This window comes from Anser anser (genome assembly GCF_964211835.1).
Source record: "Anser anser genome assembly, chromosome: 5".
Taxonomy (NCBI): domain Eukaryota; kingdom Metazoa; phylum Chordata; class Aves; order Anseriformes; family Anatidae; genus Anser; species Anser anser.
The window spans coordinates 35843992-35869134 of NC_139725.1; the positions used below are offsets into that span (position 1 = coordinate 35843992).

The window sequence follows — 25143 nt, forward strand, 5'->3', positions numbered from 1 at the left end:
GGCACTGCCAGGGAAATGGCTTCAATTTCCTTTCATCATTGGAGAAGCTACTAATTAATATGGGTCAGTCTTTCCCTCTAAGCACTTTAGCTAAGCCATGCTTTCCCCTCCTTTAGTAGCCCTGATCTCCAGTAGTTAGAGTTAAGTGCAGAGGAGGGGCCGGGTTCAAAGTTCTTCAAAGTCTTTTGAAAGTTTCCCTTTAACCATGCTGGATCTGGGGTTGAGCTTTCTGGATTTTGTGAGGGGTTGACCTGCTCAAAAGCATTAGAGGGGATAGGTACCTGCAGCAGAGGAACTCCTTTTTTAACGCTACGACATGAAGACAGAGCAGGACTCTCATTAAGTTAGGGGTGGGGGACAGTCCTTGGGCAACAAAATATCCCCCTGTGTGCTTCCAGCTCCTATTCACCTCTTGGAAGGTCTGGGTCTCTCTGGAGGGTGAAGGAAAAGGCACATGTCTGCAATGAGGGTGGGCATAGCACACAGGGTAGGGCATAGTGCAGAGATGAGGGCTTGAGTGCGGCAACCCAAGACAGAGCAGATAAACGCTGCCTGTTTCAGAAAGCCCCTCTGTGACTCTTATGGGGTCCTTTTGGCAGGTTTCAGTGGGGGCTTACCGAGGGACCTTCTCCCTTAACTGTGCTTTTTGCCACTCACAGTGTCAAGCTGACAGCATACAGCCCACAGCACCACATCTCCCCCCTCCCTGAACGAAAGACGCCTTTTTAACACAGGGAAATAATTCCCAGAGAATAATGAAAATAAAGAGAAAAAGGCAAGTCTGGCACTTGTTTCCCCGTGAAGGCTCATGCACATACTCGCACTGACAAGACATTCAGGACCCCAGATATTTTCACAATTCCCCGCCAGGCGTGCAGCTAGCCATGCATAACAAATAACACGACCCCATGAATGGCCACGAAGCGAAGTCAAGCTGTTTGCCTGATCCATTTTTCATTGTTCGCTAGCTTTCTCCACTTTGAACGAGGGCTTGTGGCATCAGGAAGTTAAAAGGAGCCAGGAGGGGGGAAAAGGGGGAGTGTTTCTTTTAAAAAGAGAGTGAGATCGGAGAGGAGGACACAGGCACTCAAAACCCTGTCTGCGCTTGGTATATTAGGCAGCCAGTGCTCTTGGCTGGGAGCCCAGGCGAGGCTTTTGTAATCAAAACATGATCTTGTATGCTGTGCAACCAGTGCTGAGAAAGGCCGTCTGATGGCTCTCCTCTTTTAGCTCTGCGCTGGAATCCGCCGGGCTTTGCTGCCGACGTCCGACATGCACCGAGCTGTGAGTGCCTTTGGGGTCCCGGGGGGGCGCGGGGCAGCGGGGGCTCTCGCCTAAAAAGACCACAAAACGACTTGCGCTCAGGGTGGCCTTTTGGTGCTTGTGGCTTTGTTGGTTTTTTTTTATTATTATTATTATTATTATTTTTAATTTTTTTAATTCCTTGCCTACAGAGTGTAAATGAACCCTGCTGCGTCATGGGGGGGAGGGTGCTGGGGGGGGGCGGATTTTGGGTGCCGGGGCTCGCATGTCGCAGGTTGCGGGCTGGCTCAGGACAATGTGCTCCCGGGTGGGTGGGAGACTGGAACAGAGAGCACCCAGCCGGGGAGGGCTGGATGTTGCCCATCCCGGCAAGGGTTTCAGCCGCAGCTGTCAAGGCAGAGAATATCTCTTAAAAAGAGCGGATGCGTTTGCTCGTGCAGAAGAGCGTTAGCTCGAGCCCCCGCTCCTCTCTTCCCGTCCCTCCCCCCAACCTCCTGTCCCTCGCTCTTTCCCACCCGTGCTGCCTCCGAGGGCTCTCACTGGAGAGGCAGATGGTCGGAGAGGTATGCAGGAAAACGCTGCATGCAGACACAGCCCCGAGCGAGACACCCCTCAGCCCCCGATGAGCTGCACTGCGTGTGTGTGTGTGCCACCGGGGCACGGGGGCACGGCAGAGCGAGATGTCGGCATGTAATCGAAGCGTGAAGGCGCTTGCTCCCCATTTCTCCTTCTGCGACATTTTATTTGGGATAGAAGCAGGCCTCCCCTTCTGCAGCTCTGCCTCGCTATCGAGGAGGGACCGGGCTCGGCTGCTTTCTGATTCAAAGCCATCGCACGGTTGTTCTGCCAAAGCCATTTATAACTCGCCCATCGCCGTGACATACGGGCACCTTGCTTCCCCGGAAGAGCTTTATTCTGGGAAGGACGCAGTGTGGCCACTTCTCATCCTGAGCACCAGCTTCAGCAGGGGCTGGGGTGGCAGCTTCGTTCCCGCGGCGAGAGGCGGACACGTCTCCCCGGCTGTCGGCCGGCTCGGCACAGTGGCTGGCCAGCAAACGCTGACTTGGCTGCCTTGCACAATGGGTGAGCCCCTGCGAGCCGCTGCGTGGGCTCGAAACACTGCTCGGCGCCTCTGCGCCCCGTGGGATGCTTGGTGGCCCCAGGGGCTGCGAGGAAGGGGCATCCGCGGCTCCCCAGCACTCGCTGAAACATCACGCAGAAGTACCCAAATGGCTTCATTAATAATGTGGAGGTGAAGTGATGAATACCAGCGAAACTTTCCTCTGAGTGATTTGTTTCCAGCTGGAAATAGAAAGACCCCCTTCCCCCCGCAGTAGCTGTGTGGCAATGCAAAATGCTGACAAGTGTGCAGGGAGGCAGAACGGCCTGGCAGGACTTCTCCATCTTTTGCCTGCTAACAGAGAAGAGCGCAAATACAGTCTTTGCAGGAGTTTCTGAATTCTGCCCGAGCGGGCGGCTCCGTCGGTCTTTGTTCAAAGCGATTTGAAGATGAAAGGGGTGTGTTTGAGGGCATGCACCGCTTTGATCCCACCCTCAAGCAGCCAACACCCCAGCACCCGGCAAACGCCAAACCTGCCAATTTAGAGCTCACAGAATAGCTTCTGTTCAGGTAAACACTGAATTCAGCTTTAATCAGGCTTGCAAAATGGCCACGAAAGTGTATCCACCCACGTATACAATCTACTCACCCATCACATACCTGGATGATGGATGGTGATGGGAAAGCTCGTTTCATTCTCTGTAGACCTTGACAAAACCCCATTGTCCACCAGAAGAACATGGGGGAGTGGTTTAAACATCCCAATTGTTCCACCTGAACGTGAATGTGTTCCTGTGTCCTGGCAAAGCCGCCCTTGAAGATGTGCTTGTGCAAACTGGTTTTCCTGCCTTTATCCTCTCTGGTCTCCGACAACATCCACATCCAGCCCACCTCCTGCTCTGTGACGGTATCATGCTGTCGACCTTTAGTCCCTCCCTCCAAAGAACATTATGTGGGGAGATTTCTGCCCCTCCATCGCCCTGTTCTTCTGCCCCCTCTTCATCGCCCTGCAGCGATGGTCCAGATCAAACACAGGTCTGCTTGATCAGAGCTGAAATGTCATTAGCTCTGTTTTTTTGTTTTGTTTTGTTTTGTTTTTTTCATGTAGAGCCCTTGAAAGGAATACCTTGCATTGCAGGGATGTGCAGTGATTCAGCAGCTGGATCCCTTCCTTTGAAAGCGAATGTTGGCCATGTACAACAGCAGATGATTTGCAGCCCTGGTTCCCAGGAGCCCCGTGACACTGCTGGAAAAGCAGCGATGCTAACCCCTGGCTGAATTCCCATGTGCTACCTACAGTTATTTTCCACATTAGCATGGCCCAGGTTCTGCACCAATACAGGACAAAACCACAGCACAAACACTACCAAAGGGCTGGTGGATCAGACGTGCCCCTCTTCTTACTTCTGTCCATCTCCTGGGTAGCCAAAAACTTTGTAACATTAAGACAGTAATTCCTCCAGCTCATCCAAAATCCTGCTCTCTCAAATGGGCAGGATATTCCTGTGCATTTCCCATCCCGGTAAAATGCTAATAACTCCACTGTAAGAGACACAAAAAATCAAGGGTCAGGTTCACAGCGCCTAAATCCAGCCTCGTTTGATGTACGGGCACACTGCAAGCACAGCTTCAGGAGGCTGGAGCCCTGTAAGTCTCTGGATGAGGTGCACAAACTTAGCTGGGAACATGGAGCAGAGTCAAAGGCTTTCCCTCCCCTGGGCTACAGCTTTGTGGTTTTACTCTTTCCTCTCAAGCCTCGTGCTTCTCACTGTGTGTTTGCTCAGTTTAAGAAAAACTTTGTTTGACAGCACCTTCTCCGGATACCCACCGCTCCACTTTTTCCTCTGGTGACCTAATTAGGACCAGGCAAAAGGCAGGAATGCAGGAGAAACACTCCCTTCCCAGGAAAAGGGCCTTATGAGCCCGCTGGCTATGGCTCGAGGCTGGACCCCGGGCAAGGCGGCTGTCAGACCCAGATCCCGTGTCCCCAGCTGCCGTGGCTAGACCCTGACGTATCCTTCCCCGAAGGAGGTCACACCTGCTATGTCATGATTAATGAAGGAAAAACCCCTCCGGCCTGTGCAGAAGCTCTTCCCAGGCTTCGCTGCTCTGGCTTTCACCAGTGGGGCTGACAGGATTACTAGGGAGGACGTTTTTGTCCGTGGCTGCAGGTAGAGTTAAAAAAAGAAAGTATATATGTAATTCACCTGCAAAATGGCACTCAAATGCTACGGAGCAAGCCGTGGAGGATGCTTTGGGGATTTTGCCCTTGGGATGGGCACAGCCGGGAGCTGTCGGGCCTGGGAGAAGGGAGGGCAGCAGAAATGCTTGCAGTGATGAGGTCCTGTGAAAATGAGGAAACTGATGATTGTCCTAAAGGTCTTGTTATTTTTGTGAGGAATTAGGAAGCCAACAGGGACGGCGAGGGCTTTGGCAAAAAGCATGCGTCGCTAATGTGTCATGGGGAAAAACGCTTCAGTGATTCAAGAAATTTCAATTGGTTTTCTTTGCCAATTAACCATCTATTAATGCTGGATTCTAGCTTTAAGAATAAACCAAACCAAACAGACCCTTATGAAAAAATGCCCCACTCCCCTCCCAGCACCTCTCCCCCTGTATTTTTGCTCCCCGGCCCTGGCCCTTTCAGGCAGCGCCAGGGCCCCCCCACTGGCAGCAGCCCCTCCAGGGTCCCTGCTCAGCCAGACCCCCTCTCCTGCCTCTCCAGAAGGGTCTTCTTCTTCTTTACCTCCTGCTGTGGCCTCACTTCTCCATTTTTATTAAATCTTCTTCCCCAGAGGTGCAGTGCCCACCCCTGAAGGGGGCTGCTCGGGTGAGGGGCCCAGGTGAGAGCACTGGGGCTGGGCTCGGAGGTTTCTGAGGCTGGGGTTGGAGATGAGGCCCAGCTTTCTCCCTGGGCCCCATCTTTTCTTTTTTTTTTTCCTGGTGCAGGTGTGCTGCAGATTTGCTGCAGTGCTCCCACAGCAGATTTCCTGCACAGGACCAAACAGCAAGGAAGGCAGGCTGGGGGTAGCCCACTGGCTGGAGCTGCAAGGGCAGCAAAACAGATATCCAGTGCCTGCCCATAAACCTAGGGTTTTCTTTCCTCCCCTCGCCGGTCTCGCTTTATCTCACCCAGCTGCGTGTGAGCAGAGGAGAGGCACGCAGATGCTATGCTGATAAGGAGAGCACAAAAACACTGTTTAAAAACAAACCTGTAGTGCCTCGGAGATCTCAGCCCTGCCACCTTGCTTTTCCTGTAAACACCAGGCAGAGGCTAGACGAAATGGATCAGCTTGCTGCAGCGAGTTGATACCCATCAGCATTAATTTCCACCAGACGCTGCTGTCACTAGAATTTAGAAATCTGCTTTGCAATTCCCTGCGGTAACCAAGGTGCTGGCTGAATGCAAACGGAGGGCACTGGGTGTGCCCGGCAGCACCTGAACCAGCAGCAGGGAGAGGTCTCATTTACTAAGTGCTGTGTTAACTCTGGAGCCTACTGCCAGCCATCAAAGTGGGCCATCGCATTTTTGCTCCAATTACCTCACTGCCAAACAGAAGTGTTAAAAAAAAAAAAAAAAAAAAAAAGGGTCGATTCTGTCAGGAAGAATTCAACTATTCAACTAAAAAGGTACAGTGTCCTTTTAAGCGGAGGTCTAAGGGGAGAAATGGGGGGGAAAGACCCTTCGGCTTTCCCCCCATCCAAGCAGAATGATGAGGTTTGTGTCCTGTTGGTGCGATGACTGGGAAAAGCTTTGCTCCTTCTGTTTTCAGGATGCCACAGTGGATGATGCCGTGCTAAGGAAGAAAGAACAGAAAGATGTTGAACTTGATAAGAAAATCCTGGCTTTGCGGAAGAAGAATGAAGCGCTCATACGAAGATACCAGGTAAGTCTACTTGATTCTTATCTTCTCCACCTCTGTTTTGAGTCCTCACAGCTTGCTGCATGAAGAAAACAGTCAGCAGTGTAGGAACAACTTGGTTAGATAACATTATTACACAGGATACTGTTTGGAGCAGGTTGGCCAAGCTCTGCCCTTTGCTACGGCTCCTGAAATTGGAAACCAGGCTTGCTGATGTCTCCATTCCTACATCAGCATTTCTTCTCACCCTACTTTCTTCCTCTGTCTCTATCACACCTTTCCCACCTCTTTACCTGTGCACAAAACCTCTTGGCTTTGGAGCTGATTAACATTTGCCAGCTGGGCAGGTAGTCTTGAATCCAGCAAAGAGCTGTTGTGTCTTAGACCTAGAGCTGAAGGACTCAGTGGAGTTTTGGACTGGGTCTTGCTTAGAAGATTTATTTCCTTTGATACCAGAGGAGCCATTTTGGATCTTTTCTGGTGACAACAACAAAATGGTACCTTGCTGAAAGCTATAGGAAGGACTGAATGCTACAAGCAGTCAGGGAGAGGAGCCCTCACTCCGTGTGAAATGTTACGTACCTAACTACCATCACTTGGCTTCTAGAAGCTGCCTGGTAGATAGGCAGATCACAGCCACCTTCTCCTGGCAAGACATAATGCCCTGGCCCCAACCTGGCATGGGGACTCTTGCTTTTGTGCACAGCTCTCACTTTCTGCAGGCCTGGTGTGTCTCCCAGCGTCTCCATATGTCCCAGCCACTGTCACCCCTTCCAAGGGTACGCGGAAGGGACACAAGTTGGTCCATTCCCTTTCAGAAGTGGAGGTGGATCCATTTAGGAGAAATTCTAAACAGGAACATGGACAACCTTTGTAGAGAGACAGGTTCAGGCTGACGATAAAGCCATATCTGTTTCAGGAAATAGAAGAGGACAAAAAGCGAGCTGAGCAGGAGGGAATGGCTGTTACTTCCAGGAGGCCCAAGCAAGATGGACTCACTATTACCATCACCAAAGCTCACAACGTAAGTGCTGTCTACAAGCCAGCTCTCACTCCAGCAGGACCTCCACAAGTGGCATTGCTGATGGAGACAGCCTCCACAATAAAGCTCTTTCAGGCACGGGACATAGCTCCTAAAGGTCCCTGAAAGGATATAAAAGCTTTGCAGAGATGTGTGCCCAAACTGATGTTTGCTGATCCACGCATTTCCAGCCATGCCCAAGCACCTGTACTCAACGTTCAGAATGAACAGGCAGGAAGATGAATGAATATGTGAACAGGCACATTGGGCTCTGGATGGGTCCTGGGTATGAACATTGCTGCAGATGTGTAGGCAGGACTTGTCACCATGTGTGTGTGTCATTGGAGGTGTCAGGAATGCATCTGAGGATACTTGCAGGCTGGGCAAAGTCACGTTCTCCTTAGGCAAAGCAACTTGCAAAGCAAATAGCCCTTGGCTGCTCTGGGGCTTTGAGTCAAATGCTGCAAGTCCCAGGCATCCTTCCTGACTGCACCAAATCTGTGTCTGGCAAAGCCTGTCCTTCTCTCCTGGCAGTGTGGGAGCTGGTAAATCACCAGGCCAGTCCTGCATTAACCCCCGGGGGATGTCCAAGGCTGAGCTTCAGCCTGCGCAGTCAGCGCTCCTGGGTTGTCAGATCCAGGCTAGTGCATTGCTCACTTCACCACGCCCTGGCCCTTGCTTTTCTCTGGAGGTGCGTTGTTGCACACGTTTTTCTCTCATACAGGACCTGAAAGATGCAATTACCCAGACTGAACACTATGGACAAGATAGCCCAGCCCTCTCGATGGTGAGCACAACCCTCAGGAGCCATCCACTTGGCTTCCCAGGCAATCTCCATCAGGACTTAGGCTTTCCTGATCTAACTCAGAGTGCTGCAGAAAGAGAGGAGGATGACATTTGTTTCCTAAAACTCTGGCATTTTAGTCTGAAATGTCAGATTTGTAAGTGCAAAGGATTTTCTAGACCCTCTGTAATTGTGGCTTTTGCTGCTGAGCAGACAACGAGCCCCTTGTTCCGTAGGAATGTCACGGCACAGTGCCGGGCACAGAAAACTTCCTCAGGGCAAGGCTTGCCATTTCCTTAACCGGCCTGCCCTGCTCGTGGGCAGGTGTGTTTGGGGAAGGGGAACGCCCCGGTGAGCTGAGGGGCTGGGATTTACTCATGGAAGTGCTTCATTTCCCAGGACAAAAGGGTGGTGAGCGAGAAATGGAGTCCCTGTCCTACGAGCCCTGGATTCGGCATTGGCAGTGAGGAAGAGGAGGAGGAGGAGGAGGAAGCAGATCATATGTTCACATTCAGAATGGGGAAGAGGATGCAGCTGGCTGTTACCATGGACAACAAAGCCAAGGTGAGCAGGGAAGAAGATTACAAAGGGGCTTCTGTCCTGCCACTCACTTGAGCTTTCTGCTCAGCCTGTCCTCCAGTGTCTCCTCTCTGAAGGGGATAGATCCCCTCCCATTCCTTTCCTCTCATTTTTAGATCCCTTGGCACAGCCTCAGTCTACACCTCGAGTTGCCATGCGCTGTGTCTTCCTCCCCATGTGTGATTTGCTGGAATCAGCCCCCAGGCCTTGCTAAACCTCCCTGCAGCTCCTTCCATAGCCCATGCAGAGCCCTTTCTGGGAGAGCAGGTGCCTTATTGCCCACCACTAGGGCCAGCAGCAGGGTGTTAAACTCTGTTGCTGTGCCTGGAAAGGGGATGGAGATAAGTGAGAGCCCAGACAGATTTAGCTGCATTGCTCCTTAACTATTCCCAGGGAGGCAATGATGTTTAGTGGTAAAAACAGCATCATTTCTCCCTGTTGCTCTATTCCAGAAAGTCCTAAATGCAGAATAAAATCCAAAGTGACATGAGTATCAGTTGCAGCTGCCAATGTGCTGGGCAGCAAACGTGCCCCAGTATTTTCAGACTTAATTAGAAATTTTGCGAAACAGAAAAAGTAATTGAAAATGATCATGCCAGAACATTCCTTTCTAGGTGCTACCCCTATCTCTCGTGGAGTCTGTGCATCTAGATGTAATGATTTTTTGAAGTTTTGGCAGAAAGGATTTGATAAAAGTTTGGCAGTTAGTGTTGGCAATATGCCCAAGGAAATACGCGCCTGTACGAGCTTCACGCTCTTATTTACCTCTGGTATATCCCAGGGAAATGATCCTGTTCTTGCTGGAGTTACTGAGTTTGGCCACTGAGATCAATAGGAACAAGGACCAGAAATGCCACCTCCCCTGGAAAAATGTAATACCTGCATGTGCACCTACACCTGCATGGGAACTCAGGGAAGCCCTCTAGTTAGTGAGCCTCTGGAGAAGGTTACTGCTGCAGCTGGTACATTTTCTTGATGTTTAATATGTTCCACAAGAACACAGGAAGCAGAGTTATCTGTTAATTGATTAACACTAATTAGACACCAGTGATACACCTGGAGACACACCGCCAAGATGAGCACGAACCCCTTGTGCAGACCGTGCTCATGGGAAGCAGACAGAAAGCCTCAGCCATCCATCCCCTGCCTCTCTAAGCCACTGGGGCAGACGAGGTCAGCCCATTTCTGCCAGGGCAGCACCGGGAAAAGGAAACGGTGGCAGCAAACGTTGCTCCCCCGGAGCCCCTTTTAGGCACAGCAACATGCTTGGCCCACAAAATCCGAGAGGGCTTTTGTGAAGCGAGGTCCGGTCCAGGCCAAAGCCATTTCCCAGGGTAATGATGTGAGCCCCCACCCTTCCTGCTACCCTGGTGCTTTGAGGTAGGAGTGCTGAAAACCTTGGCTGTAAACAAAAGGCAGAGAGCCATTTACTCCCTCCGAGGCAGCTTGGAAATGTTTTTTCCAATTTTGTGCCTCGAATGCCTTTTCATTTCTGTTTCTCCCTGACCTAGCTAGCCTTTCTTTCCATAAAGAAGTAGGCTACAATCACTGCACCATTATGAAGTCATTGTATGTTACCTTGAAGGAACTGAATCATTTTGGAAATAATGTAGCTTTCAGAATGATTTTTCAGGAGAAAAAGAATGAGGCCTCTCATTTCCTTCGTTCCAGATACATAACCAGTAGCGTGAACATCCCTTTCAAATGAAATCACATTCCATAACAACCAAACCACCTTCTGATACAAAAGAAAGAAATGCCTTTTTTTTTTTTTTTCTTAGAATAGAGGATACATAGAAATCCCTCATTACTGACTGAACTTTATCAGTGAAATATTTAAGAGTGTCCTCCAAGGTTTCTCACGGCCATGTAGTTGTGTGCGGGGGACTTTCATTTGAAGCAATTACATTGGCAGAGTGAATGCCTCTCACAGACAGGCTGTGTCCCCTGGAGCCCTTTCCGTAATCTACAGCTCAGAATTCAAATCCTAGATGGGGATTTGTATTAGCGCAGAGCACTGGCAGCTAAAGCACATTGCTGCCTTAAACTCTGCACCAATGTTTTTCAGCACGGCCAGTTAATAGACCTCTGAGATTTTTCTGCCGGAAATGCAGACCTTGATGGAAACTTCCCATAAGTTCCCTATTGTATGGTATATACAAATTTGCCTGCATTAAGTACCTTTTTCAGGCCTTAGCAACTCCCCAGGGCCTCATGAGTGTTGGTGTAAAGCACAACCCAGCAGCCTGACTTGATGACAGAGGAAAACTGATTTATTGCTGAATGTTCCGGTGGCGTCAGTTCAGAACATTCCTTTAGTTACCTTAAATTTAGTTCTTCAAATGGGTGAGTAGGAAGAACGTGGAACTGTACTGGATGAGAGGGGAAAATTACCAGGATTTTGGACAAAATTGTATTTGCTGTCACATGAAGTACAATCTTATTTGTTACTACTGCTCTATTAAGGCATCCTCTGGGCTGCTGAAGATTAAAAGAGAGTGTAGATAATTTGCCTCAGCTTCCCAGTGAGCAAGGCTTCACCAGGTGTCCGCAAAGAGACTTGCTTGGTGATACTGGAATGACAAAATAGGCCTATTTCATTTGCCTCACCAACGTTTTTCCTATGACCACTGCAAGGTTCAAGCAACAGAGCAGCTGGGCTGTGCAGAAAACAATTTGCACTAAAACCTCAATGTCACAAAGCAGTACAAAGGGAGAAGCTCCAATGGAAAGGCAGCTGGAAAGTTGTATAAACTGGACAGAACTCCAGGGTATGTCTTTGTTCCCCATGTTCTTTTTCTTGACACCCCTCAGGTGGGCATTTTTAACGCTACCGTTGCCATCTGGGGCATGCTTCAGACATAAGAGGGGCATTTCTCCATTTCCAGATTCTCAGTGAACTGTTTGCAGGGTGTAGCTGTCACGAGAAGTGTAGCTTTGCCTGCCTGCAGCTAAATAGCTAGTGCCAGAGTCTCAAATCTCACACAGGCAGCAAGTGAGCAGGGACAGGTCCCGTGGAGGGGAGGAGGTGGCTCTGCCAGGCACTGCTGCCTGTTTGGGCCCTGCTCCCTGTTCCCATTGGCTCTGCACAGGCACTTTCCTCATCTGACATCCCTCGCTTTGGGAGCTAGCCCGCTGAGGGCCAGGATTTCCCAATGTGGGACAAGCAATCTAGGAAATCTCTGATATTCTTAAAATAGTAAACGAGCAAAAGATATGCTGGCATGTTAAGCAGAATGTGCCTTCAGGCGACCCATCTTAGCCAAAAGTAGCATGGGGAGGGAGGGAAAAGGGTGTTTCATAGAAAAGTCAGTGGTCTCCCACTCCTGTATAAGTCTAGCTATCACTGCTCTGCTAAAGAGATATTTCCTGTATGAGCCTCTCGGCCTTCCCTGCCATCTGCTCCATAAACTGCAGGGTTTAATGGCTTTGCCAATGTGCCAGCCTTCCTACTGTGACTTTTAACATATAATGTCCCTAGGAAGGTGTCACCTTCTTGTAAATCCAGTAATGCGCTTTGGAGCTTCAGTTTCGTTCACTGTATTTGGGTACAAGCCCCTCTGCACTTGTTCTTGGGTTTTCACATAGTGGCTTTGCTGTTGTTTTTACTCATGCCCTGTGTCTGTCCTCAGGAAGGACTTTCTCAGGCAGTGAGGGATTAGCCCATCTTTCAGACATACCCACTCAGTGCTGAGCCTCCCTGGCAGGAGTTACTTGGGACCGTGTTATTTGTCCAAAGGACAGGTCATTGCCACCTAAACACCTAAAAGAGCTCTAGGGTATGGCTGTTGACTTAAGCTAGAATTAATGTTTGATGTACAAGTCATGGACTAATAGCTTGCTATTACCCTACTAAGCCATCACTGGACTTGCTTTCTTCATGAAAAACAAACAAACAAAACAAAATAAAACAAAATTAAAAATAATAATAATAAAAAAAATTAACTGAGATGCTAAACACCTTGTAATAGTCCTTTGCTTAGGGTAGGGCAGCCCAACTCACCAGTTCATTAATTAACCTCACCAGAACAGCCTGGAATTACTGCACATGCCTGCTCAGGGTTTAACAGAAGGGAAAATGTATTGCCTTGAATGCCTCAGGAAACTCAGAATTATCCCTGGAGCAAAGGTATTTCCTGGGAATAATAACAATTGAAGAAAAAAGTAATGTACAGCTTCAGCACCAAAGTAAGTACCAGGCTTGAGCAATTCAGTGGTTCCAAGGCAAAGTCAAACCCTATTTTCAGCCTCTGATTCATGCCAGAAATAGAGCAGGGAAACAGGACAGCAAGCAGTTCAGAGCCTATTCTGCAAGGCACAATGGATCCGGCTACCTTCAGAGGTTACCAGCAGCTCTCAGCTCTTCCCCAGGTAATTTAGTCATGGAAAACTGAGCCTTATGCAGGGGGTCTAACTTGAGTTGTTCCTGTGATTCCCAAGAACTTTGCTCTTATGGTGGGAGAACGTTGTCCTTTGTGGGACTCTTTGCATACTGAGGAAGCAGCAGTGCATTGCTTGGGTTGCACAGTTCCTGGGTGGCAGTAGGCAGCCTTCTTGGCTCGAGGGTTGCTGACAGGGAGACAGAAGCTGGGGAAAAGAAAGAAAGAGTTTTTTTCATAGAAAATTGCCTTAGATTGTCTTGGGCAATTGCCCAGATTGCTTTATAGAGACCTCCACCCAACAGACATGAAGGAGGAAGAGGTTTTGAGAAGAGGACAGGCTGGTGTGGGGAGAGAAAGAAGAGGGCTACAGTCTTGCATAAACCTATTCCAAAACCAGGGTTGGCTGGTTTTGTCCCTGCTGTGACTGCCCTGGCATTGCTAGGGTTAAGTTGTGGACCCATGATGTGTAGGGGGCCTTGAAAAACTGCTAAGCACTTTTCTTCCATGTCTCAAGGCATAAGAAACTGTTTAGTTTCCCTTATAAAGGGGAATTGTGAAGCACACACAATGGCGTTTTCCACTTCATCCTCACTAGCTGTGGGAGAAAGTTTAAATAGGAATGCTTAGGTTTTCAGAGCAGCTAACAAGACTTTTTATTTTCACTTGCTTTTCATTTCAATGGGAAATGTTTGTTCATATGTCTGGAAGACACATGATTCAGTTAGCTAACTTGGCAAGCTGCTGTATAAGAGGTAGCCATTTACATAGTCTATAAAGGAAGAGTTAAATAAAACTGCATTTTCCTGTGTTTATCACAAGGTAAGAGCACAGGCATTTTCCATTTGTATCTTCCTAAAATGACCGTGTTAATATTGTGTTTCTGAGCTACTGGGTCATCTCAGCATAACTGCTAACATGAATGAGACCAGAGAATACTCCTGTGACTGCAGATGGTGCCCTATGAACCCAAAGAGGATGGCAGAAGAAATTTGCAGCTTCAAATTATCCAGCACAGCTCTGTGGTCTGAAATATGAGACCAAGATAGTCTATTCAAAAGGTTAATTTTTCATCTACCCACGTCCATTAATACTGATTTGCAGCAGCATAAAGAAAAGCCACATTGGTGGCTTTGACTGCAAGTAGGAATCCTGTGCTGACCATTATAATTCTGGTCTCAGGTTTTAGTGAAAATTAGGAATAAAATACACAAATCACGGAATATAAATAGGACTTGAAATATACTTTTAGTTTTAAAACATCCTGTGTTTGTATTGGCCAATAGTTCTGGCAACGGAGCTATGTTAGCTCTGGACATGGGGTGATTCAGTCATTGAGAAGCAGGTGCCACTTAAAAGCCATGACCTAGGTACTTACAAACATTGTGTCTGACTGATCCTGAATTCAGAACTGTACTACCTAGTGCTTGCTGTATAAAAGCCACAAGCTGAAGAAAACAGGCAAAACTACTATGCTTGCACACATCTGCACACATACGTTTGTGCATGTACACACATAAAATCTAAACGGGTTTTCCTTCAGAGTTGAGGCAGGCTAACAACCTGAAAAGAATAACAGAACCATAAAACAACTAATGTGGGATGGGACATCAGGAGGCCATCTAGTTCTGTCCCCAGCTAAAAAGCACAGCTGACTTCAAGGTTGTCACAGATTGCTCAGGGCTGAGTCCAGTCAAGTTCTGAAAATCTCCATCGATGGGTATTTCTCAGCTGCTTTGGGCACCTGTTTTCAACTGTTTGACCCCTACTATTGTGATTTTTTTCCCTTCATTTGAGTCGTACTTCCCCTTGTGGCAGCTTGTATCCCTTGCCTCTTGACCCTTCTCTGAGCACGTCTGAGAGGTTGGACAGATCTTGCCAGTAAAAGACCGTGGCAATGAAAGCATAGAGTACCTCATTTTTTTCTATGTCTCATGGCACTAAGTTGCTCAAACCATTCTGCAGCAGGCCAACATCTTTTTTCATCTTTCTTTGCTGCTAATATATGTACAGAAGTCCTTCTTGCTGACCTCCACATCTCTCACCAGTTTCAATCCCAACTGAGCTTTGGCTTTCCTAACTCCATCCCTGCACCCTCGGGTGCTGCTCCTATATTCTTCTTTGAGACCCTATTCCTTCCCACCTCCCACAGACCCCCTTTTCACGTGTAAGTGTAACCAGGAGCTCCCTGCTCAGCCAAGGTGGCCTCCTACCACACCTGCTCATTTCTTGCACAACAGTAAGTCCTTACTTACGTTCTTGAGCCTTGTCTATGAAAACCAGTCAGATCTCCTGGGCTTCTTTCACCTTCAGACTGCTTCCTGTGGGATCCTGCGTACCAGTTCCCTGAACAAGCCAAAATCTCCTTTCCAGAAGCCCATGGTCTCTAGTCTTCTGCTTGCCTTCCTCAATGCTCTCAGTCTCCTAAAATCCAACATCCTCTGGTCACTGATGCCAAAGTTGCTAAATGTCTTCTCATCTTCAGCTGGTTCTCACTTTATTTTAAAAATCAGGCAGTCAGCTATTAAGCTGTGGTAATGCAATCACTGGTAATCTTGTGACTGCAATGGGATGTGCAGTTAAGGACACTATAGTATGCCCTACTCATGGAGGGAAGGTAAAACGAGGATTTCAGAGCAGTTTAGATTCTGCTTTGAACTTTCTGGCTCTGTCCCAGCTGCTAAAATCACATCCTTCTTGAGACAGATACTTAGCCTAAGACCTTTAAAACAGCTCACAGAGTTCTTAGATAAGGTGGCACCTTCAGGGCATACAACCATGCTCCAGGTGGAAGTGCAGCTGAGTGGCTGGCCATGGTAGACGCCCAGGCAGTTGTACTCCGTATTTAAATGCTCGCCTGTTCTCTTGATTATCAACTTTTACTCTCTCAGAAAAGGATCTTGACATTGCTGAGGGTGGCTCACAGATATCTACTTGGTCCGTGGCAGCAGTCAAAGTAGACTGCGTTGACACAAACATTGAGAACACCACAGAAAGCACCAGAACAGCATTGAGCAGATTGGCAGCAGATCCTTACTGTGAACACAACATGTGGCTTCAGTTATTTCAAGAAAAGCAGAAATAGCAAGGGTCCTACTAAGGGCAGCAAAACTTGTTAGAAGCGAGAGCTGAAACCTGAAACCAGAGCTGTACATGGTTAAGGGAATGTATAAAAAATCCCCAGTGTGTCCACACGGCTCTGGTGGTTGTAACCAACAGCAGGACACGGACCCACTCCTCAACCTGCACGCATAGACCAACTCAAGAACAGTCTCTGCTGAGACAGCAAAACTACACAATGTGAAAGCAAAATGAGCAAGAGACTGAAGGTGTGATGCAGAAAACATTCCACTACTTTGTAAAGCGGGTATTGTGTTTTAGGAAGCTCGATGACTGGACAAGTGATAAAAAAGGTCTTGCTTACGGAGGCTGTCTACACCAAGGCTCCCTCCATGCTAACATCTGCACTTCTGGCAGAGCCAAGCGAAGATGAGGCTAATGCAAGACATCTTGATATCATATTTCATGGCAAATTCACTGATGCTTGAAAGATTTCCATACAAATCTGAGGTCAGTGTGTGCTGTTTGTTTTTGAAATGAAGTTCGTAGCGACAAAGAGTTCCCAAGGTTCACTGAACTTTGCTTGGAGGTTCTGAGACCCATTAAAATCAAGACTCTGGTATGTGTGGAAGTCCAGGGAGAAAACCAGAAGAAAATGTACCATCCTTTAGGGAGGGAAGCTTCTAAGGGATGAACCCACACAAAGTTGATCAGAAGAATCATATAGAATATAGAATAGAAAAGAAAAAGGTCAGAGATAATGATGGAGATGACTTACCAAGTATTTTATTTCCCTGTAAGGCAAAAATAAAAAGGCACATGATGGAACTGAAATATGATACTTTCAAATGAGAAAAAGTATGTATTTTTGTACAAAAGATGTACTCATTCTGTGGAAGTGATGGCTGAGGGCATTGGCTGGAGCTCAACCAACTACAAAGATAATTAACAAAATTAGAACCAGATGTAAATACATGCAGTAAAGACATGAGCTGATACAAACAGCTGGAAATAATATCTGAAAGAGGGTAAACTGCCCTTGTTTAAGGAGTTTATATATCAGTTTTCTAAACTATTCCTCTGCTGAATAAATCATCCCAGAAATACAGATGCACAATGATTATGAAGATAATAAATTATCAAGTGTTAATACACTTTGGGGTAGTAACTGCTTTGCAGACAAGAGTGGAGAGAACACCACTATTTCCTTTCTATCTCACCTCATAGGTTTCTGCTCCAGTGTAGCCTCATGTTTTACTCGGACATTTTGTTTGTTGAGAGGACAACTTCATATTTGTGTCAAAGACAAAAATGCAGTGTGGCATTCACCTATCCGGAATAAAAATGTCAATCTTGTTCATGCTGGAAAACATCTGAACAGGGGAAATCCCACCCTACCTAGTAGTATGTACTCAGTTAAACAAGGCTATGTAATGCTATATATCCCTTAAAGTATCTAGCTTTACAAACAAAGAAGCCTGGCTCATGTTTCTGTTCTGCCAGGCCAAAATCCTGTGCAATTCAGGGTTGGGAAGGGAACTGCATAGGGCTAATGGAGGTGTCCTTAAGCTCATCCTGTTCTTTCCAGGGCAAGCGGATTGTCAGTGAGAAACGCACCGAGTGCTTCCCTGGCCCAGGCAGGGTGCCAGACCTCAGTGAAGAGGAGGCAGACCACTTGGTGGCTTTCCGCCGGGGGAGAAGGATGCAGATTGCCATCACCATGGATAACAAGGAAAAAGTAAGTGCATTGTGAATGACTGGACTGCAAAGAATCAGTGGCATCCGCTAGTTTTGCTGGCATGAGAAGTGCCACGGGGACAGATTAGGAGCTAGCCCAGCAACAGGACACTGGGAGAGACTACATGTTAAAAGTGTGGAGTTTATCATAAAACTCTCTGGCTTTTATCACCATGAAAGGGGAAAGGTTACAATCCCCTTTCCCTTCTCTGTGTTCCTAGCTAGGTCTAGCTTGCTTTTAAATGTACAGGGTCCATAAGAAATACCAGATGCTGTTTCAGGAGAGCTGATGAAAGCACTGCCAGATATGTGGCATGAAGCTCACAGAAGACTCCTGTCTCCTACTGCCTTCTGTTTGGAGCCGTACAACAGATTGTGAGTCAAGAGCCCTGTCCTCTTGACACACTGAACAACTTAAAAGTTAACAGAGCTGGGCAATATTTGCTTCTAAACCCAAGTCCTGCTGCACCTCGCCATAGCCTACTGGGTGAGCTGGCTGAACTTTGAAGCATATTTCAAATACCTCTTTGCAAATACCTTCCTCTTTACACACACAGAGAGAGGCATGTGATATTTTCCTATTCGAGGGTTTGCAAGATAAGTAAGAATGCCTGCAGCAAACAGGGCCAGTGAAGACTACGAAAGAAAACACTTACTGTAGCTGCCAAACACACCCAGGAGCACTGGGAGACCTGTGCAGCACCCTCTCTGGGACAGCAGCCAGCCATCTGCCAACTGCCCACATAAATCTTCAGCTTCTCCTCCTCCACAGAGTTTTCCTAGACCCTGAAAGCCCATGAGTTCCTTTCTTATGGCTACCAAGCAACTCTCTGAATACCATAAATCTCATATTGGCTGCCCAATTGAGCCACTAGTGACTATCCATCCATTCACCAGAGGTTCACGTGGCAGCTGCCAAACACTAGACATCGCGGAGATGTCTAGATGTGATGGTGAGAGTGACCTGACCATTCCTATGCTCTAGCTATCCTTTAGGCTGTCAAATGTAATTCTGTGTTGTTCGTGGCAAGTCTCTCGACTTTGGTTCTTGCTGGGCTTGTTTAAATGCTTATTTCTGGGGTCATCAGGACTGGGATTGTGCTAGGAGACAACAGGAAAAATGCAGATATTTTGGTTTTATAGATCCTGAGTTCTGTTTTAAAAGTGTGTGGACAGCCCTGGGAAAGGTAATATCTCGTATGCTTTTACTATAGAACATGAAATTTGAAGCTGAGAGTCCACATATCCTATATCCTATGTGTTTTTGGTGACGCCATACTTGTATGGATCTCAAAGTGGTTAGACTAAGAGTGTGTGTGAGAGCAGGCCTACAGCTGCACCAGCTTAAAGCCATGTCTGCCCACACCTTTCTGCATGAACCATTGAAGATCTGATGCTTTGAATTGTAGATTGGCAAGGAGAGTGTGGTGTCCCTAATGCCTGGCCAGTTTAATTTTGGTGAGTGAGCAGAGGTTGTGTCTCGGGTCTTGCTCCTGTTACTTTCAGGTCCCACTCTGCTACCATTCATTTAAGCTCACTCATTTAAGTTCAATCCCAGTGAATGCAATTGCCTTCATATAGCAGTCCAAGGAGCTCATGTAACTGTCATCTTGCCTTTCCTCAACTGTATATAGTCACAGTGGTCTCTTTCACACAGCTTGTGCTAGAACCCAATCCTGATAATCCCCGGGGAATGCAAACAACTCCATGCTGCTCCTCCTCAGATACAAAGTTCATTTAAAATCTTTACTTTTCTTTTTTTTTACTTTTTTTTTTCCTCCTTAATCCAAAGCTCAGCTGGTGGAGGGTAGGACCAAAGCCCTGTTATTCTTCTAGCAACAACAGGCTGCGAGGGAGGCCTCCTGGATGCTGACATCTGCAGGGAGAGAGATTGTGTAGAGCCATTCGGGGCCTTCATGCCTTGGCTGAACAAGAAAAGGATCTCTATTGGGAGCACAGGAGAGCCACAGAGGCTTGGTGTAAGTCTAGCTACTAAACAACAATACCACGGAGCAATTACCCTCAGCATTACTTAAGATTGAAAGGAAAGATCAGTTTCACTTGATCACCTGTCTGCTGGCAGGACAGATAGTCTGGCTCAACAGCAGTCTTGGACTCATATCACTGACAAGACCCATTTAGCAATAGCATCATGCTTCTTGCTAGCACAAAAAAAAAAAAATGTGCTCTGCTTTCTGTTACCGAGCTTTGCAGCATACCTCTCCCAGCCTCTCAGAAGCTCACGGAGAACAGAAGGGGAGCTTTCAGGGTGCTTTCAGGATCTGTGCACTCTTCCAGCTTGCACAGGAGACAGGGAGAAGGCACAGGTGTTTTCACAGAGCACACTTCCAAGGGCTGGGAAACAGAGGGCTTAGTAGAAATCATTTTAAAAATGGGCTTTTATGGTAGTAATTGTTGTTGTTCTTTGCATTCTTGTTATAATTTAGAAAAAGATATAAAACTGCGTCTTTGAAACTCCACTTTCCAATACCTGTTACCAATTGGATATGTTTCAGAGTCCAGCCGAGCACAGGAGATTTCCTTGTTTCCATCAATTTCCCTAGATTGATCAGGCCCTGTTCTTCCCTAGCTAATGAAGATGCCTTCTTATTTCCACATTAACTGTGTAACTCCAGACAACAGCTACTACAGCCAGGGCAGAAACCAGCTCTCAGTGTGCAGGCACCTTGCAATGTGTGACTCAAAGGATGTGGCTGAAAGACAGTTAAGGGTTTGGGTTTCACAGTCACCTCTACAGGCTACTTTCTTCCATCTGCACTTGGTCAACCTTTTCCCAGGATCTGGGAGAGGCAGATGGGGCCTGAAGTGACAGGTCACATTGGCACATTGGCATCTCACACATCGTGCTAGCTTGGGCTGGTTGAGGCACGTGAGGCTTGGTCTGGCCCACCCTGTCATTTCAGCTGTTCCTAAGCTGCATTGAGGATTAGTGTTTTAAACTAGTGCTTCTCTTTGCTGGTTGGGATAGTGCTTGAAAAAATGAAACCAGGCAAGTACGCCTCATGTGCTGTGCCTCAGAGCAATGAGTTTCTCCAAGAGGCACTGGAAGACTGCAATGCAGAGAGAAGGTCAGAATTTGTAACACCCATCCGATGTTTTTGCATCACAGGAAGCAGTGCATAGATCATCCCCTATTCACTTTTCTGAAGCACAAATGATTTTATTGACCTGTTTCACATGTCCTTTCGGTCATCTTTTCCGCAGGCTTAAGAGTCCAGACCTATTTAGACATGTCTGGTGAGGAAGAATTCCAGTGTTTTTGATCACCCTCATTGCCCTTGTTTGTGCCTTTAAATATATATATATTATTGTTACTATATTCTTTTAATACAAGAGGTCCAGAGCTGTACATGGTATTCAAGCCGTGGGCTCATTGTGGATGTACTGAGTAATGCAGTGATGTTTCTGGCTTGTTCTCTGTTCTTGTCCTAACAATTTTGCGTTTTCACAATAACACCAAGATTTCATTCCTGAATGGTAATCATAGTTCAGACTTCACCACTGTGTGTTCGTATATAAGAAGGGGCGTTTTTCTCCATGTGAGTTATTTTGTATTATTGATATTGAATTTCATCTGTAATTTTATGATGCAGGCATTCAATGTCAAGAGATCTTTTGCAGCTCTTTGCTGGCAAATTACATTCTTTGCCCTGGATGATTTAGTATCATCAGCAAACTGTCATCTCTCTATTCAGCTCCTTTTCCAGACCATTTATGAGCATGTTGAGCAACGCATGTTCCAGCGGCACACCCCTGCTAATCTTCTACTGTGGAAACCGACATTTTCTTGCCACTTTCTGTTTTCTACCCTTTTATTAGTTGTTGATCCCCAAGGAAACTTCATTTTCATCCCCAAATAATTCAGCTGCCTGATGGGGCATCAGTGTAGCTGTTCATTCAGACCTCAGCTGAGACCCCCAATTTGAGGATTAGCTCTCAGTCTCTCTCACTATCCCAGTGCAGTCCTTTCTTTTGCCTTTTTCCCCTTGTGGCCCAGCTGGTTCCCTGCTCTTTCTGGGTTATTTGTGCTCTCCTCACAGAGGCTTGCAATGCCTAGGAGACGGATCACACCCATCGCTTTCCTTTCAGTAACATCCTGTAGCCTGGCCACTGTCAAATCTAGCCCCTCCTTCCTGCACTTGCTAAATATATCCTATTATAACATTTGAAGACCATCCTTGCTATCCCACATTTTTCTCTATTTTTATTCACGATGAAATTCATTAAGAAGCTAAGCAAACAAACAAAAGACTCCCATTCTCGCTACCCTGGGTGCTTCTAGCTAGTGCCACATTGTCAGTCCTATACCACATCACAGCTGGCTGTGCACAGCTGTGGCAAAGGCTGTGCGTAAGAGGAAATCTGAGAAACAAAAAGCTGTTTTCATAATTTTCCTTTCCAAAACAGCCCCAGTCCTGGACATATTACTCTGCCATATTGAGCCCTGTTTTTCTCTACCCAGTGAACTAGGCATGATAGTCCTGGTAGCACAGGGCTGGGCCGAACAGGTTATCCCATCTCTTTGCAGAACGAATCAGCCCGATACAGCTGCATAGCCTCCAGTGCTGCTGCTGCTGGCTTGGTGATGCCACATCTGGGACCTTCCTTCCCACCCTGCCTGGTTGCCCTTAACTCTGCCCGCATCAGGACTCTTCCTGCACACAGGGACAGGGATAATGCCTAATGTTTATCTCTACTTTTCCTAAAAAGCCACTCCATGCTCTGGCACTGTTTCAGTGTCATTACTACATTAGAGAAGCAAGCTAGCGGCCCAGGCCCAGGATTAATGATTAATTAGCAGGTTACAAATCATCTTTTAAATGGACAGCAGATACGGCTTCAGAGCTCTTAAACTGTCACTTTATTAACAGTTTCCCAGGATTATATATCAAAAATTACTGTTTTTAATCAAGAGACACAAAAGCTGCTTTCGGGGACTTATGCAGATGAGGCTGATCCCCCGTGCTTGCAGAGGAGAGGAACCAAAGTTGGGGCAGGAGAAACGCTGCTCTGCACGTGGGAGGCGGGGACAGGCAGAAAGGGTGGCTGAGAAGCCTTTAGCTCCCTTCAGGCATCACAATTAATAGGCAGATTTTTCAAAAGAGTTGGAAAAAAATTATCCTCTCATGCACTGAGCTAGTTTCAAAAATCCTGCCCAGCAGGGGATCTGAGAGCTGGAAAACCAGCTCTAAGCTCTTACAAAAACCTCCTCCTGCAGAAGAAATGTGAGTTCTGGTTACCGTCATGCGCCCAGAGAAGTGGGTACCAGAAGGTTAATTTAATGCATCTTGTTAACACTTATTTTCAAAATAAGAAGACGGTGAAGTAAACCAGAGACATCAAAGCCCATCTAACAACCCCCCTGCACCATTCTATGGCTGAGAAATTGAGAAATCCTTGAATAAATCTTAGGATAAGCAACGTAATCTACTCTGTCTAATTCGGATTTTTGCTCCCTCCTCACATCTCTTTCCCTGCTGTGCAGGAACAGTTAAACTATGAGTTGATAATGTCATTGTCATATTTCATAATTTTGGGGGCGGAGAGGAGGAAGGAGGAGAAAAACATGTTTTGCTTCCCTATGGCCTGGGTGTGTCGTAACAGGCTAACAGCAGCTCTGGGGCAGCATGGAGAAAATGCAAAAATCTGCTCCTGAGCCAATGCAAAAGCAAAGGTAACATATTTTCTTAACTGCACAGTTCAGACCTGCTTTTCTGGTAGGATAGAACCAGATATTTTCGGTTCTTTCTATTTTCCACAGTGCCTTTTGTGAAGCACAACCAGAAGCAGACTAAGGAACAAGGCAGCCTGGCCTTGAGGGGAGAGGAGGGGAGTATAAGAGGATGTCGAGTTATGCAGTGTCCCTGGAACAGAACGATTTGTGTTGTGCACTGAAGTGCTGGTGCCCAGAGCAGGACAGCCTCCGGGCTGGCCAGCCACGCAGCAGCTGCGTCTTCCCTTGAGCTGCAGCATGGTCCCTCCGCCAGGCTGTCCAAGTACATTTCCTGGGCGCAGGCTCACTCTTCCCTGTTCCTTGGCAGAGACAGGGCTGAAGACAAGCTGTGCACGGCTGCAGACAGGCAGAGACACACCGCTCCCCCCGCAGCTTGCAGCTTACGCACACCCTGGCTCAGCGCTCCGGCTGTGCGGATGCTCTGGCTTTCCGGTTCCCATCTTTGGGGACACAATCAGGCATTGTACAGGGGCCAAGCCAAATCACGTCTTGTGTGAGCTTGCGTGAGAAATATGCAGACTCAGATGTAGTGATAATCACCCCCATGCAGCTCCCTGCCTCAGTTTCCCCATGAGCTGTCTTTGGCATTTCCAAGACAAGCAGTGCTCCTTTTCTCCTGTCTCTCCTCTTAATCTTCCTGTTTCCCCCAGGGACAGAGGGGCTCCAACTCTTCTGCAGCAGCTGGCTCCTTTGTGCTCTTTCTAAAATGGACAGTTTCTTTTACAGTTGCTTCAAAGGCTAAACATCCATCTGCACCTTGTTCCCCAGCCAGCCTCCTCAAATAAGCAAAGTTTCCAGCTTTCTGCATTTTTAATCTCTCTATAAATGCAATGTCTCAGTTTAGGGCTGCAGAGCTTTGTTGGATCTCTGGCTGCTAGATTCTTCACGTGGGGCTGGAAGAGGAATTGACTTTGAGCCTGGGGTGAGCGTTTTTGGTTACATAAATTTTCACAGCAACGTTTTTGAATAAATACTCAGTATTGCCTTTTACCATGTCCTGGCCTGTTGCAAAAAAATGGGGTGGCTTCTCTGGGCACACACACTTCTTTGCATTTTTTTTCCCAAATCTTTGCTGACAAATCCTAGCACTATGTAGCTAATGTCTTCCTCATAGCATCAGTTTACACAGCTTCACACCAGTGAGACCAGTGAAGCTGTCGTGTGCCAAGTACAGTGTCAGTGAATGCTGGCTGTAAGGTCATGCTTCCCTCGTGCCTCAGATTTAGCACACATGCATGACCCCATAAAAGACTGCTCGCTGCTGTGGGGTGAGTTCATCCATTCTCCAGCTCCCACAGCGTATGTGCAAACAGGCTGCAGGGGGGATGAGTTGCATTAGGAGGCTGGGTAGAGCTCGAAAGTGTAGAGACAAGTATCCCAGGTTCCCAGCATCCAGCCCTGTCATGCTGGGCAAAGCCTGGGGATAGAATATAATTGGAATAAAAGTCCTCTTTCCAGCCTGGGTTGGACCTCACAGCACTGACTCTTTCTCGAATGGCTGACCTGGCAGTTTGTGCTGTGACTTCCCTCTTTGTTTTTCAGTTTTGCCTGGCTGTGCAAAACAAGAGCACGATAATCTCAGCCCCACACACCCCCCAGCCCCATAGCCGTTCAGCAGGGAGGGGAACTTGGGGATGCCTCA

At 47.4% G+C, this 25143-nt stretch overlaps 1 protein-coding gene across 3 annotated transcripts in view; it reads left to right on the forward strand.

Annotated features, from left to right (window-relative positions):
* The first annotated feature begins 928 nt into the window (after positions 1–928).
* The window catches only part of CCDC9B (coiled-coil domain containing 9B), a 50441-nt gene continuing 26226 nt past the window's right edge, over positions 929–25143 (forward strand). Inside the window, exons 1-6 of one of the 3 annotated variants that reach the window (XM_083836875.1) lie at positions 929–1284; positions 6097–6210; positions 7106–7210; positions 7932–7994; positions 8391–8555; positions 17598–17747. In XM_083836875.1, the coding sequence (XP_083693001.1) occupies positions 1273–1284; positions 6097–6210; positions 7106–7210; positions 7932–7994; positions 8391–8555; positions 17598–17747 (609 nt within the window). In that variant the 5' untranslated portion in view covers positions 929–1272. The remainder of the gene's footprint in view (positions 1285–6096; positions 6211–7105; positions 7211–7931; positions 7995–8390; positions 8556–17597; positions 17748–25143) is intronic. The other 2 variants (XM_083836877.1, XM_083836876.1) reach the window with 2 other exon arrangements.